Here is a 12,732-nt window from a genome sequence, read left to right on the forward strand (position 1 = left end):
GAGATCTACACAATACTGTTTTTTTCCTTTTCGTTTATTGATAACTGTCAACACAGGAAGACGCAAGAAAATTAAAAACAAACAATCGTGGCAAACCTGTGTGCCGAAAAGAAACAACCAAATAAACGAACAACAAACATTCTGAAAAGGTCTAAGTGCACTTTACACAGCTCTGACATGATTTCAGTCTAACCCGTGGTACTCCGAATGTTGGAAATAAAATAAGAACGAAGATGTGCCATTTCTTTTGTTTTTTTGGACAAAAATGACAATCACTTTCCAAATTGTGTATCTTGGGTGAAAAGTTGACAATGTAATAATAATAAAATAAAAAATAAACATAATCCACAATCTTGACCAATGGTTGTGAGCTGAATGGCAGGGGGGAGGGTCCTTATGTTACAGAGGAAAATCAAGTTGTTTTCAAGTAACCCAAGACTACTCTAAAATGACTGTGAGAGCTGTCAAAATTGACAAGAAAAAAACCACCTTTCATTCAATCAGCAAATGCCAAAGGTGTGTATTTATTTGATTATGCATTGTCCGGATTCATATGCATCGTTAAGCGCGACCCTCCCATTCCAACTACTGTAAGAAGGTGTCACCCCAGTCACAGGCAATGAAAAATAACCGATTTCAACCATAAAATAAATAATAAGGAAAGAAAATTCCTCTCTGTACATAGAAAAAAAGAGAAAGGGTGGTGGGGGTTTGATCGAATGATGTTTGCTACGCTCGCACCGAGAGGATGTGGCTTTTTTTACAAAGCAGGATTGGCCAGAAGGACTATACTGCTAGAACGCTCTATCACGTGTTCCATCATGACCACATCGTCTCACGTTTCATTACATTTCCGAGGAGTTTTATTTTGTTTGTTTTACTTTTTTTGTTTTGTTATGTTCGCTTTTTACTCAGATCCGTTTCTTTTTGTTTTCGTTTGTTTTTCTTTTACTTTTCCCCCATGACCTGTGTTTTTGTCAGCTTTTTAGATCGGTACAGATAAGGGGGGGGGGGGGGGGGGGGGGGGGGGGGTTAGGGGCAAGGTGTGAGGGCGGGGATTTGGGTGGCGAGCTTCAGAGCATGCCAAACCCTTTGGCGTAGGTGACGGCTTTGAGCAGTCTCTCTCTCAGCTTCTCCTTGGTGTTGTACTCGGGCAACAGCAGCACGTTGAAACAGGTGTGAGACGTGGGTAGCCTGCCACACGACAGGAGAAGATGCACGTCCAAGACACACAGAGGGAGAGATATTACTACTTCTAAAATGTACAATGGAATCATGCAAATGTACAACTTGTGGATTCGGGATGGGACTGAAATGAGAATTTCATGTCACGGTTATTGTGACCAAAGAAATTGCGATTTACGATATTATCGCGATAAATCAAAATATCCCCAACATCCATTATCCTGTAGCGGAACATTTATTGCATGACGGAGGAAGATTTCACAATAAATTCAAATCTCCACAATACGATTATCGTGAGTGTTTTGTATCACAGTAAACGATAACAGTGATTATGGTCCCATCCCTAAAGTCAATAAATGATTAAAACTTAGAAAACAGTGAAATGTCACAGATTAGTCTGGGAAATTCTGCTTGGTGGGGTTACCTGTCTGTGTCTGGGCCATTCTTTGCGATGATCATCTTGAGCTTTCCCAGACCGCCCACAGGTGCTCGGTCCGTGCCCGTGGTGAACTGTAGGAACAGTCGCTTCTGCTCCTCACCGAACGAGTGCAATGTCTCCCAGAACTCTCTACCGGCACACACAAATAGGTTTGAGGTTTGAGTCTTGGGAGATGCTCTCACTCCAATGCTTTTGGAAATGGTTTTAAATTTAGCAACCTAAGTGTGTTCATAGTATAATTAACACACTAAAACTCAATACTATTTATTTTGGAGGACAACGGTAGCTACACTAATGAAATTCCAAAGAACATTTGAGTTAAGTGTTACATTTCAAAGATTTCAAACATTTACCAACACACAAAAGCCCAGTGTTTGGTTGTATAACATGCTGCTACACCGATGACAAAGTGAAAAACTCATACATTAAAAAATACACAGCTTCTTACTTGATGATTCGAGAATCTCTGTTGTAACCGCCGTCGTATTCTGTCGTTTCTTCAAGTGCTAGGAAGTCTAGATTCTGTGTGCATGGTGAGACAAAGAATGGAATTTAAGGATTGTGAAACAAAATCTAAAAACCAATCAAATAATCACAGGTACGGAAGGGGCCCCTGAGAAATCTTCAGTTTCCAAAATCAAGAAATTCATATGTGTGAAACGTGAACTTCTCCTGATCCTGTTCATCTGAACTTAACGAGCAACTGACTTGACTTTCCCCCTATTGGCTGTGATCTTTACTGTACTGTACATCCAAGAGGGAAATTGTAGTGCTTGTTTTTTACCTTTAATGTAGGCTTATCGTAATATTTTATGTTTCTGGATCATTGACGTATGGAGGAGTCTGGTGGAGTTTAAATAAATAACTTACTTGGCTTGGTAACAGATTTCATTAGTATTTATGTTTCATATAAGTTCATTCATGTCAACCAAATATAAAATGACCCAGAGGTCACCATCTCATGAATGCCTGAACGGATTTCCAAGTGGATTTTTTTGTTTGAAAGCTGTGAACGGCGTGTACACACGTGGTGCATGATCTGTGCATGGGCGTGCATCATTATTATTATCGTTATTATGGGTGAATTTGGCAGTTTGGCACTTTGGCAGCCATTTTTAAAGGGCAGAGTAAGTGTTCAAAACAAACCAAAAGGCTCACTCACCCTGCTCCCACAGATTAGGAGCTCAATCTCCTCCGGTCTGAACAAGTATTTGAGTGGCGACTCATTGGTCACCATGTGAAAGCCTCTCCTGAAGGCTTTGAACTGTTTCTCCACGCTCTTGTTCAGCATGTACTCTGCATACTGGGTCACAAACTCCTGCACAAGAAGAGGAACAACAATTCTGTTACAGGCAGTAGTACATACTGGAATATGTATTAGACACTGTTGCGGTCGCTCTAGTGTCTACGCATTTCAATGCAGAACAGCCCATTACTCTCTACGACATCTCTACGAAAACCATGTCCTGCCGCTTTCCTATCATTTATTTAATCATTTTACAGAAAAACGACTCTTTAAAGCGCACATACCAAAATTTACGAATGGTCAAAGCTTGGCAAAACTGCGTGGTCTTTGAGATTTTTTAAATGAGGACTTTGAGATCTCTGGTGTTTATTTCAAAATCTTTCTTGAAATCTTCAAAAAAATATGAACACAACTACTGTATAACGTTAATAAATTATCATCAGGTCCCTGTAGAGAACTCTGTATAATCCACTCAAGGTTATTTTCCTTAATGGCTGTTCTATTGACTCCATTGCAATGAAAAATAAATCTGCACCAAATCATCATTGTGTGTGTGGGTGTCAGAGAGAGAGTGTGAGCCACGCTACTTGCCTTCCTATTTTCGTTTGTGACAGGGATCTTGTCCCCATTTTCCCTTAAGTCATACATGAGGGGGTTCCCAAACAGGTCGGTCTGGGAGATCTGAAAGGTGATCATCATGTCGTCCTCCACACTGCCCTCATACTCCAACAGGTCCTTCAGGCTCTGGTACAGAACCTGAGGAGCAACACATACAACCACACTGTTAGGGTGTCTACCAATACATATACAGATCCTTCTCGAAAAATTAGAATATTGTGTAAAAGTACATTTTCTTGAAACTGTCATATATTTCTTGAAACTTTCATATATTCTAGATACATTGGACATTCAGTGAATTATTCCAACCCTTTTTTTGTTAAAATTTTGAATTTTTATGGCATCTCATGAATTTCAAAAGTCCATATTTCAAAATATTACACTATTACACGAAACCACTCAAAACAAGGATTTATAATAGCGAAATGTCAACCTTCTGAAGTCAGAGTTGTTTGAAAACAGTGGGAAGTTTCCAAAGTCAGTTATGATTTGGGGTGCTATGGCATCTGCAATGCTTTTTCACACAATATTCTAATTTTTCGAGAAGGAAGGATCTGTATATGTTAATATATGTTGTTGCTGTCAGGTGGAAAGCTTGTACAAAACCACAAGAAAATATGTGTATTTCAATGGCTCCTAAATCATTATTTAGTCGCAAGCTCTAGTTTACACTTTTCATTTGTAAGTATTTATAAAAATCACAGTGAGCGTCTGCTTTGTAGTAATAAGAGTGAGAATAAATCACATTTGCAGCAGGCTAAAGCTACGTACATCTATTTTGGCAATTTTTGTAAATCTATAGAATCTGCCCCGGGCACACCTCAAGACGTCGTCCCACCGAGTGACCTCAACCTTGGGGTGTGCGTTACCCAGCAATTCAGTCGAACCAATGATTTCAGGGAACCAACTTTTTTTTGTTAAATCCCCAACTCTGAGAGGAGCGGCGGACAGGAGAGTAGGGGAAACAAGATGAGAAGAGTGGAGAAAAAGAGTAATGATCAAAGAGGCGAGCTTCCTTACTGGGTTGGAGTCAGCCAGATCCCTGAAGGTGCCCCTCTTGCCCATGAGTTTCCTGTAGACCACCATGGGGAAGTGGACGTCCAGAATGCAGTTGTTGTAGATGGCCAGGCCCAGCACGATGCCAATCAATGTGTACTGGCCGTCGTTCTCGAACGACGACGCGTTGAACCAAAACAGCTTGGTGCGCTCGTCGTACGTGAACATTCCTTCATTTGGGACAAATGCAAATATGGCTTTTTATTTCACTGTGCAATCAGATAAGAAGCTGTATACCTAGCCTGTGCAGAATTAAAGTGCAACTTCATGCTAAAGCCTGCAGCATACGTCACATCTGCCCATGAAAGATTGCGGTGCATCTTGGGAATGGGCTTATTGTGTCTAAAAATACATAACCACTTGCATCCATGCCCCCAACCTGGGGGCATGCATGCAAATCAAAATCTTTAAAATCACTAAAACAATAGAAAGAAGTAAATGAAAACATTTTAACACACTCTAATGACCATCTTCTAAAATATGAACCCTTGTTGTAAAAAAAACAAAGTTGTCCTTTAACAGTCAGCACTCAGAGCAGAGCTGCAAAGACTCTGATCATTTTGACAAGCCGAAAAGCGTTTGACATTGTTTGGAGTCTGCTGCCAGCGTCAGCCACACTATTACAGATAAGTAGCGTTGCACTGGCCTCTGCATGTTGAAACTCTACTAAAACTAGGTTGCACTAATGGCCACAATCGCAATGTAACAGTACCTGTTCTTCCCTCAGGTGTCAATGGTTACACAGGTACAATTACATGATGATTAGGGTGTAGTCTACAGTCGAACAGTCGAACATAGTTTAAAGTTTCAGAGGCCAATGCAATGGTAGTTTTCAGCTCCATATGGCTGAGGGTAAAGTTAACCTTTTAATACTAGCCGCTAACATTGGTAACATTGTTTCCCTTTTTTGGTTGCCTACCGATGTCTGGGTTGAAGATTTCTTCCACCACGAGCTGAAAGAACTCTTTCGAAACTCCTCCTTCGTCAACGCCTTGCTCTCCTTCAAACTCCACATACAGCTGCTTCTTCAAGTCTGCAGGATTCTCCATAGCTATCATCTCCAGCTGCATGGAGCAAAGCCCATGTACAAGGCATCAACAGTCAGCGCTACGCATGCATTCAGCTTCAAGTAATATCATGAGATTGCATATGAGGAACTGGCACTTGGACCAAAACAAGGAACTGTTTACACCACATTTAAAGGAGATCTGTATACAGTAGGCTTGCCCACTGCTACTGGACTGCTGCCATTTCATCACTTATATGAAATAATTTACAACCTTGCTCTTGAAATTATCCAGTTTGATTGTCAAATGAATTTAAATTTTGCCACTGTACAACAATATATATTATTATACATTTTTGATCAGCAAATGTTGCATCTCGTCTCTCCCTCGGGAAAATAGAAGGAAAGAAATCACACCCAGTGTTAAGTGAGCGGGGTCTTTGAGCAGTTCATTTAATTAAGCTATATATATATGAATTCTTGTGTTATCCATTAATGTCAAGGCTGTTCAACAGCGCCACTTGGAGCGGTTGCATACTGCATACTAGACATACCTGCACACACAGTCAAGCATTGGTGCACTGAGGCACCGCTCAAAAAGTAGTTGCAACAATGCTGAATGGGTACCACACAGGTTTACCACCACGGAGTACAATTATTGAAAAAACCTGAATTGTGAGTTTGTTTCTCGCAATGCTGACTTTATATTACGGCTGTAGTTTTTTCCTCACACAAATGTGAGAGAAAAGTGAAAGTTACAGTCACAACACTTCAGGGGTCCTTGGTAGGGAGATAGGCGAACGTCAGGTCGCATGTAAAAACCGGCCTGATGGTGGCGCTAAATGGGACAGATGCATGTTGATGACATGACTCTAGACATACTGTGTACCGCTTTGCGTGATTTTAGGGCAAAATCTGTAGGAGCAGTGTCCAAAAGTTTATCGTGATAAAAAACACTCACGATAATCGTTATGGTGGAGATTTCATTTATCGTGATATTGTCCTCCGTCATGCACTGGGATCAATTCACCTTTTATTTGCAGAGCCCTCTATGGTAAAAGGTACTTATAATGTACGTACTTGATACAGTCTTTTTTTCACTCTCTATCAAATGTCTTTGCCAAAAAATAGCAAATCTACAAGCTCACAACGGGTCACGTTGTGAGCTTGTAGATCGGCTATTTTTTGGGAAATGTTCCACCCCCGGATAATGGATTTTTTTTTATCGTGATAATATCGTAAATCGGGATTTCTTTTGTCACAATAATCGTGATATGACATTTTCATCCCATCCCTAGTTCTTAGGTTATTTGTATTCAGTAGTGGTAATGGGCTTCTGTGAGTTAAAGAAAAGAACAATAGAAGAGTCACACACACGTACCCTGACCAGTGCATCGTCAATGATGTGGTCCCTGCGTACTTTGAGCCTCAGGTAAGGGTTGAGCTGCTGGCCCTGCACCAGGCTGTAGAGCACGGTGATGCGGCGCTCGCTGTACATGCGGATGCGGTTGTCATAGTAAAGGCCCAGGTTCTTGGTGACGGCGTTGAGGACGAAGGGGCACGTCATGAAGGAGAACTTGTTCTCAGTCTCCACCTTGAAGAAGGTGTAGTCCTTGTCCATCTCCAGCACCTCATTGAGGGGCTCGTTGACGAACTCCTCAAAGGCCACGAGCGGGCGCCGGCAGTCGTTGGTGCGCACGCCCAGCTCCGTCTCCAGCGGGTCAACGCGGGGCCCCTTCTTGTTGCGACGCTCCTCGCCCAGCAGCTCCTGCAGCGTCAGCTCACTGGACTCCGGCACGGGCTCCTCGTCCACCTCATCGTTGTGGCCAGTGTCCAGCTCGCCGCCCAGCGCGTTTGCATAGTAGACCACCTTCAAGCACTTGGTGGCCGCCACCACGGCGTCGTCGTCGTTCACCAGGTTGCGGCTGCTGAACTCGTTGCTGATCACCTTGTAGGTGATGAGCTGCTGGAAGGTTTCCATCATGCGGCGGATGCGCGCCGCGCCGTGGCACGACCACAGGCGCGTCAGCTTGGCGAGCGCGGCCAGCGGCAGCTTGCTCATGGCCTTGCAAAACTGCGGCAGGGCAATCTCCAGGTACTCGGGGCTGTGCAGGTTGCTGTTCTCCATCACGATGACAAACAGGTTCAGGTAGTTGGGGTCGCGCGAGTACACGTTGTGGTACGTCAGGTCGCACTCCACGTTGGGCGACAGGTACACAAGCGCGTTGAGAAACGCCGCCTCCACCTTCTCGTTTGCCAGCAGGCGCTCGTAGACCCTCCGTACTGCTTCGATGTCTACTGTCACCTCGTCGGGCCCCAGCTTCTGGGCGTCATCACCCGCAGAGCTCTCGCCAAGCCTCGATGAGGCAGAGGACGACGAGGACGAGGAGGCGGGGGAGTCCTCCTCCATAGCCGTAGCAGAGCAGGCGGCCGCCTCCTTCTCATCCTCATCTTTGTCCTCGTCCTTTCCCTGCAAGGACTTCAGCTCCTCCTTGGTGTGGGGCTTGGACCTGCGGAAGCTCTGCACCAGGCCCTCTGCACTGGAGTACACCCGGCCTATGACCCGGATCAGAGGGGAGTAGTCCTCCTTCTCACTGCACAAGTCCAAGATCTCATACACCTTCTCTTCTGTCAGGTAGGTCACATCTGAGCAGAGGATTATTTGGTAAAAAGAAGAAAGAAATTAATCATTATCCATTATAGTTCCAGAATCATCTCAAACAAATGGACAAAAAAACATTTTGAAGTTATGCCTATGACCTTGGAGTGAATATCTGTGATTGTGCACCTCTGCCAAAGACAGACTAGAAAATTTAAAATCTAGCTTAATCTGTGATGCCATTAAGAATCTTCTTTTCAAGACTTTCTTTGATAGCTACAGTGGAGACAGACAGTCAGGAGAGAGATGGAGGAGGACAGACGGCTGTCGCGGCTGCACTAGGACAGTCTGAGCCTTAATTGTATGTGCTCACCAGGTGAGCTACCTGGTGGCAAGAATCATACGTTTTTATCCATTTTAAGGACTTAAAATGTAAACACAAACGCTTTTGAATCTTCGAATTCATGCTCACCTTTAAAGTCGTCCCTTACAGAATGCACATCCTTGTGGCTCATTTTCTGGCTGTTGCTGCACGCTGAGTTGTTGTGGGCGCTGCTCTCTAGATAGGCGGAGGTGGTGCCCTTCTTGGACGGGTGGGGGTCACAGAGCTTGGCGTTGATCTTGTACAGGTCCAGGGCCTTGACTGCCGCAGCGTTGTTGTCCATGCGGTGGAAGCCCGTTGACGAGGCACACCAGGAGTTCGAACATGAGCCATTTCCGCAGCCCTCGGTTAACTGGTGGTAATAGCGCTCTATCAGATGCTTGGCGGCTGCACGCTTCCTGCATTATCAGGGGCGTGAGGTCAAAACATCAGGCGTTACAATCAGATCAAACTCGGTCAGTCCCACTCCCAAAAGCACTTGAAACTGGTTAACAACCATTATATATTATTATATTATTTATGTTATATTGAAGTTAGGATGATTTGCATTAGAAAGACCATGTTCTCTTGCTCTCAGACATAATCATGGTCATTAAAATCCAGTCAAATTCTGGAATATTCAGAGGGAATTCAATGACAATCAGAGGTAGAAATGGATAAAGGTGAATGTACAGAAACAGACAGGGAGAATATGTAATTGTTGGGGTTATAATGAGACTACTACAGAACTTAGTCTGGCTTCTGTAGTGTGGTTTACTGCGTGAGAGGTTAATTTTACACATGCACGTCTGCAGACTATACTAGAATAAAGATCAGTTTGACAATAGGTCTAAAATATAACTTACATTCGGCTTGCTTCTGGGTTTTCTACTTCGGGCCCCTCGTATTCTCTAATTGAATAACAAGAAAAGGATTGCAATGGTCAAGCTTGTTCCGAGTTGCTGGCATGACATTCAGGACAAAGATATGAATTAAATATCTTTGGCTGGTTGATGTCTCATCTTATCATCAGGACAGGTAAATAATACACATATAGTAGCGTACAGCACTGCGGCATCGGACTAGCGGGCGATGTCAGAGCCGGTGTCTCATGCGAGCAAAGCCGGGTCAGCCCTCTGTCCTGATCAGGAGGACCAGCCTAAAAGATGACAGTGCACCACGCTAACTGTGCTGCTACTGGGAACTATAAGAACTAGTTTGTAGTTTAATGCAGACCAAACGTCAATGACAAATGCCACTACAGACCGCAAAACAAAACCTAGCAGGGAATTTGAGGAGGAGAGGCTCCGTTTCCTCAACAGTATTGGAGCTTCAGAGAGCGGCAGAATCTATGGGCAGAGCCGGGCTAGCTGGCTAATAGGATGAAAGTACCAAGGATTCGACGGTGATGTCACAACGAGGCGCCCGTCAAGCGGAAGTACTTTGCTCACAGGGCACTTGACTTCTGTTGTTGACTGTTGTATCCCCCAAAAAACACATACATTTTAAATGTTCTTCTTACTATATTATAATTAATACTAGAGTATAATGACATACTTTTCCCATTCAAATCAAGCGGCGATTATGTCAGGATGGAATAGTGTAAGCGTTATGCCCATAGAGTTCATTTGTTTACTTATTATACAGCATAGTAATAAAATAGAAATGTGTTATTGACTTGAAAGATTTCGCCTATAATGGCATGCTCACTTTAACCCACACGGGGCTAAAAAGTGATGAATAAAAATACAAATACATTAATAAAACCACGGTATTGTGCAACGTCGTTGTCCCATCCTTCCTTGCTTAGCAGCCTGCTGCGAGCATTAATGACGTTTACCACCGTTGGCATCCTAGCTAACACGGTGAAATGCTGACTTTAAAAAAAAACATTCACCTCCTCCCCCCGAAAAAGAATCGCAATGCAATTCAAGAGATCAAGACGCACGTTGCTTAAACAACTACCTCACATAATAAACACCGCGCTTACTTTGGCCGCTGGAGCGCAGCAACGGCGGACAACTCAACACTTGACTGTTAACACTTAGCTGGGTACAGGCTAAAGCTAGTGGCGGGACGTTCGCAAACGACTCGAGTCTTTTGAACGGCTCTTTGAAATGAACGATGGGATCCGGTTCGCAGTATGGAGCCGTTCCTTTTATTTTTTGAGGAGGGAGAGTAAATTATTCAATTTTAAGTTAAATTATCATTGCTGCAATGTGTAAATACTCTGCCACAAGTAGAAGTTCTGAATTAACATGTACTGTAAAAGTACAAAAATATTGGTAGGCCTATCAAAATGTACTTAAAATACCAATGGTAGAACGTACTCATTATGCAGAATGTCCCGTTTGGCCGTTTCCAATGAATACAAAGTAGGGGAAAACATTTTAAATAGCGGAAATGTATGGCCAAAATGTATATAGGGTTGAAGTCAAAATCTACAAAGTAACTAACTAAAGTAACTAAATAACTAAAAACGAGACAGTCTTTTGACAGAACGGCTCTTTGAAAAGAACGGATCACATCATCCCAAAGATCCGGCTCACTTCAAAGAGCCATAAATCCCATCTCTAGCTGATTCAATCCCCGGTCCTCTCCGCGCTCCGCGGCCCACCTGTCGTATCCTCGTCCCGGGGTGGTCTCGGCCTGTGGTGGCGCTGCACACTCACAGTCCTCCTTCTCGTCGGGATTCATACGAGACTTTATATCCCTCTCAGACGTCGTTGTTGTTCTGTCTGTGTACTTATGGTGAACCCTCCACAGGCCCGGTGCAGACCGCAGCGAAACGCAGGCTTTGTTCTGATCCAAGGAGCTCTGCAGTGTTCTATATTAAACTTCATTCAAGGCCTTTTTTTGCTACATGCTCTTTCCTCTTTCTGCTGTTTACAGCCATCTTGAATGACTCCCAGTAACTGACACGATCCCACAATGCACCGCTGCTAAGTGAATGTTTTGTTCAAAGCAAAGGCAAAGCTGCAGCAGGGGCCAGCTCTGGCTCACACTCACTTCTAGAAACCATTAAAAAAAGACTCAAGTCTAGTCACATTTATTTACAAGAGAAAATGTAAATAAATACAAATAAAAACAAGCAAATGCAAACCCACACAATTCAATTTAAATGTCTTTGTTCTATTAGTTAAAACTCCAGCAGCAGCATTTCTGAATAAGCTGGAGTTTATAAGACCCGCTTTGTTAGTCCAATAAAGAGAGCATTACAATAATCTAGTCTACTAGAAACAAAAGCATGATTGAGACAAGAAGCATCTAACTTTAGAGATGTTCCTAACAGTGGTCTTCAACGTTTTCAGGCCAAGGATGACACATTAGTTGAGAGAGATGAAGCAGGGACCCCCACAACCTGTTCCCTTTTTTTTTCCCATTGACTATATCTACTGCATAGTACTGTGTTCTATCTGTCTGTCATTCAATGTTATATGAGATACTTCAATGGTTTCCTATGGAAATAAGCTGTCTTTTCTAGGATCTCCTTTTAGTAGACCTTGTACCAGTGAACTGTACCGTCATGAAACTGTACCTTTTCCTATGCAAACTTTCTATTAAAGTCTTTAATCAATCAATTCATAGATTCCATATAGTTTCATTATTTGACAGCACAATCGTCAGTGTATTTTGGATTCATGTCAACTTGTGTTTTCAGATATTAATAAACTTTACCTTTAACTCTGTAGGCCTACTTACTCTGCTTTTTCCCCTCTACACCAAAGCTCTTTGCCAAAAATAGCCAATCTACAAGCTCAACACCGCTGCGAGGCGTTGTGAGCTTGTAGATCGGCTATTTTTGGCAAAAGTTCTCAGAATATGGACGCTAGGGTACATCCATCCATCCATCTAGGGTTCAAGTGGTTAATATAAAAAAGGAGAAACATTTTCTATCATTCAGAGGACTCTGGGGACCTCCTAGGGGTCCCAAACCCCCTGTTGAAGACCCCTGAATTAGATGATAAAGGGCAGTCTTTAGAGATTTAAGTGATGTTCTTCTGGAAGATAAGCTCAGTCTAAAATCAAGGCCAGGTTTTTTAAGTGCTCACAGGGTTGGAGGTGTCTTAAGTCCTTAGGATCTACTAAGACAATCTCAGTTGTCATCATTTAACTTTTAGAAATTGTTGGTCATCCAGTCTTTGATGACTGAGAAGCATTGAACAAGGTTGTTTACTTTAGCAGAGACAGCAATGTAGACTACAGTACATACATCATACAT

General features: G+C 43.0%; 1 protein-coding gene across 1 annotated transcript; it reads right to left on the reverse strand.

The window, feature by feature from the left end:
- On the reverse strand, positions 1 to 11,237 carry LOC308280422 (ubiquitin-protein ligase E3A-like). The gene is made up of 11 exons (XM_080720687.1): positions 11,128 to 11,237; positions 9,377 to 9,421; positions 8,622 to 8,929; positions 6,932 to 8,196; positions 5,464 to 5,608; positions 4,509 to 4,714; positions 3,462 to 3,626; positions 2,787 to 2,942; positions 2,073 to 2,146; positions 1,610 to 1,753; positions 1 to 1,194 (listed from the first exon to the last, which is right to left on the reverse strand). The coding sequence occupies exons 1-11, from the start codon at positions 11,205 to 11,207 to the stop codon at positions 1,074 to 1,076; spliced, it is 2,709 nt and encodes a 902-aa protein (XP_080576813.1). The 5' UTR covers positions 11,208 to 11,237; the 3' UTR covers positions 1 to 1,073.
- Between the last annotated feature and the right edge of the window lie 1,495 nt (positions 11,238 to 12,732).

This window comes from Nannobrachium achirus (assembly GCF_963921795.1).
Source record: "Nannobrachium achirus genome assembly, chromosome: 24".
Taxonomy (NCBI): domain Eukaryota; kingdom Metazoa; phylum Chordata; class Actinopteri; order Myctophiformes; family Myctophidae; genus Nannobrachium; species Nannobrachium achirus.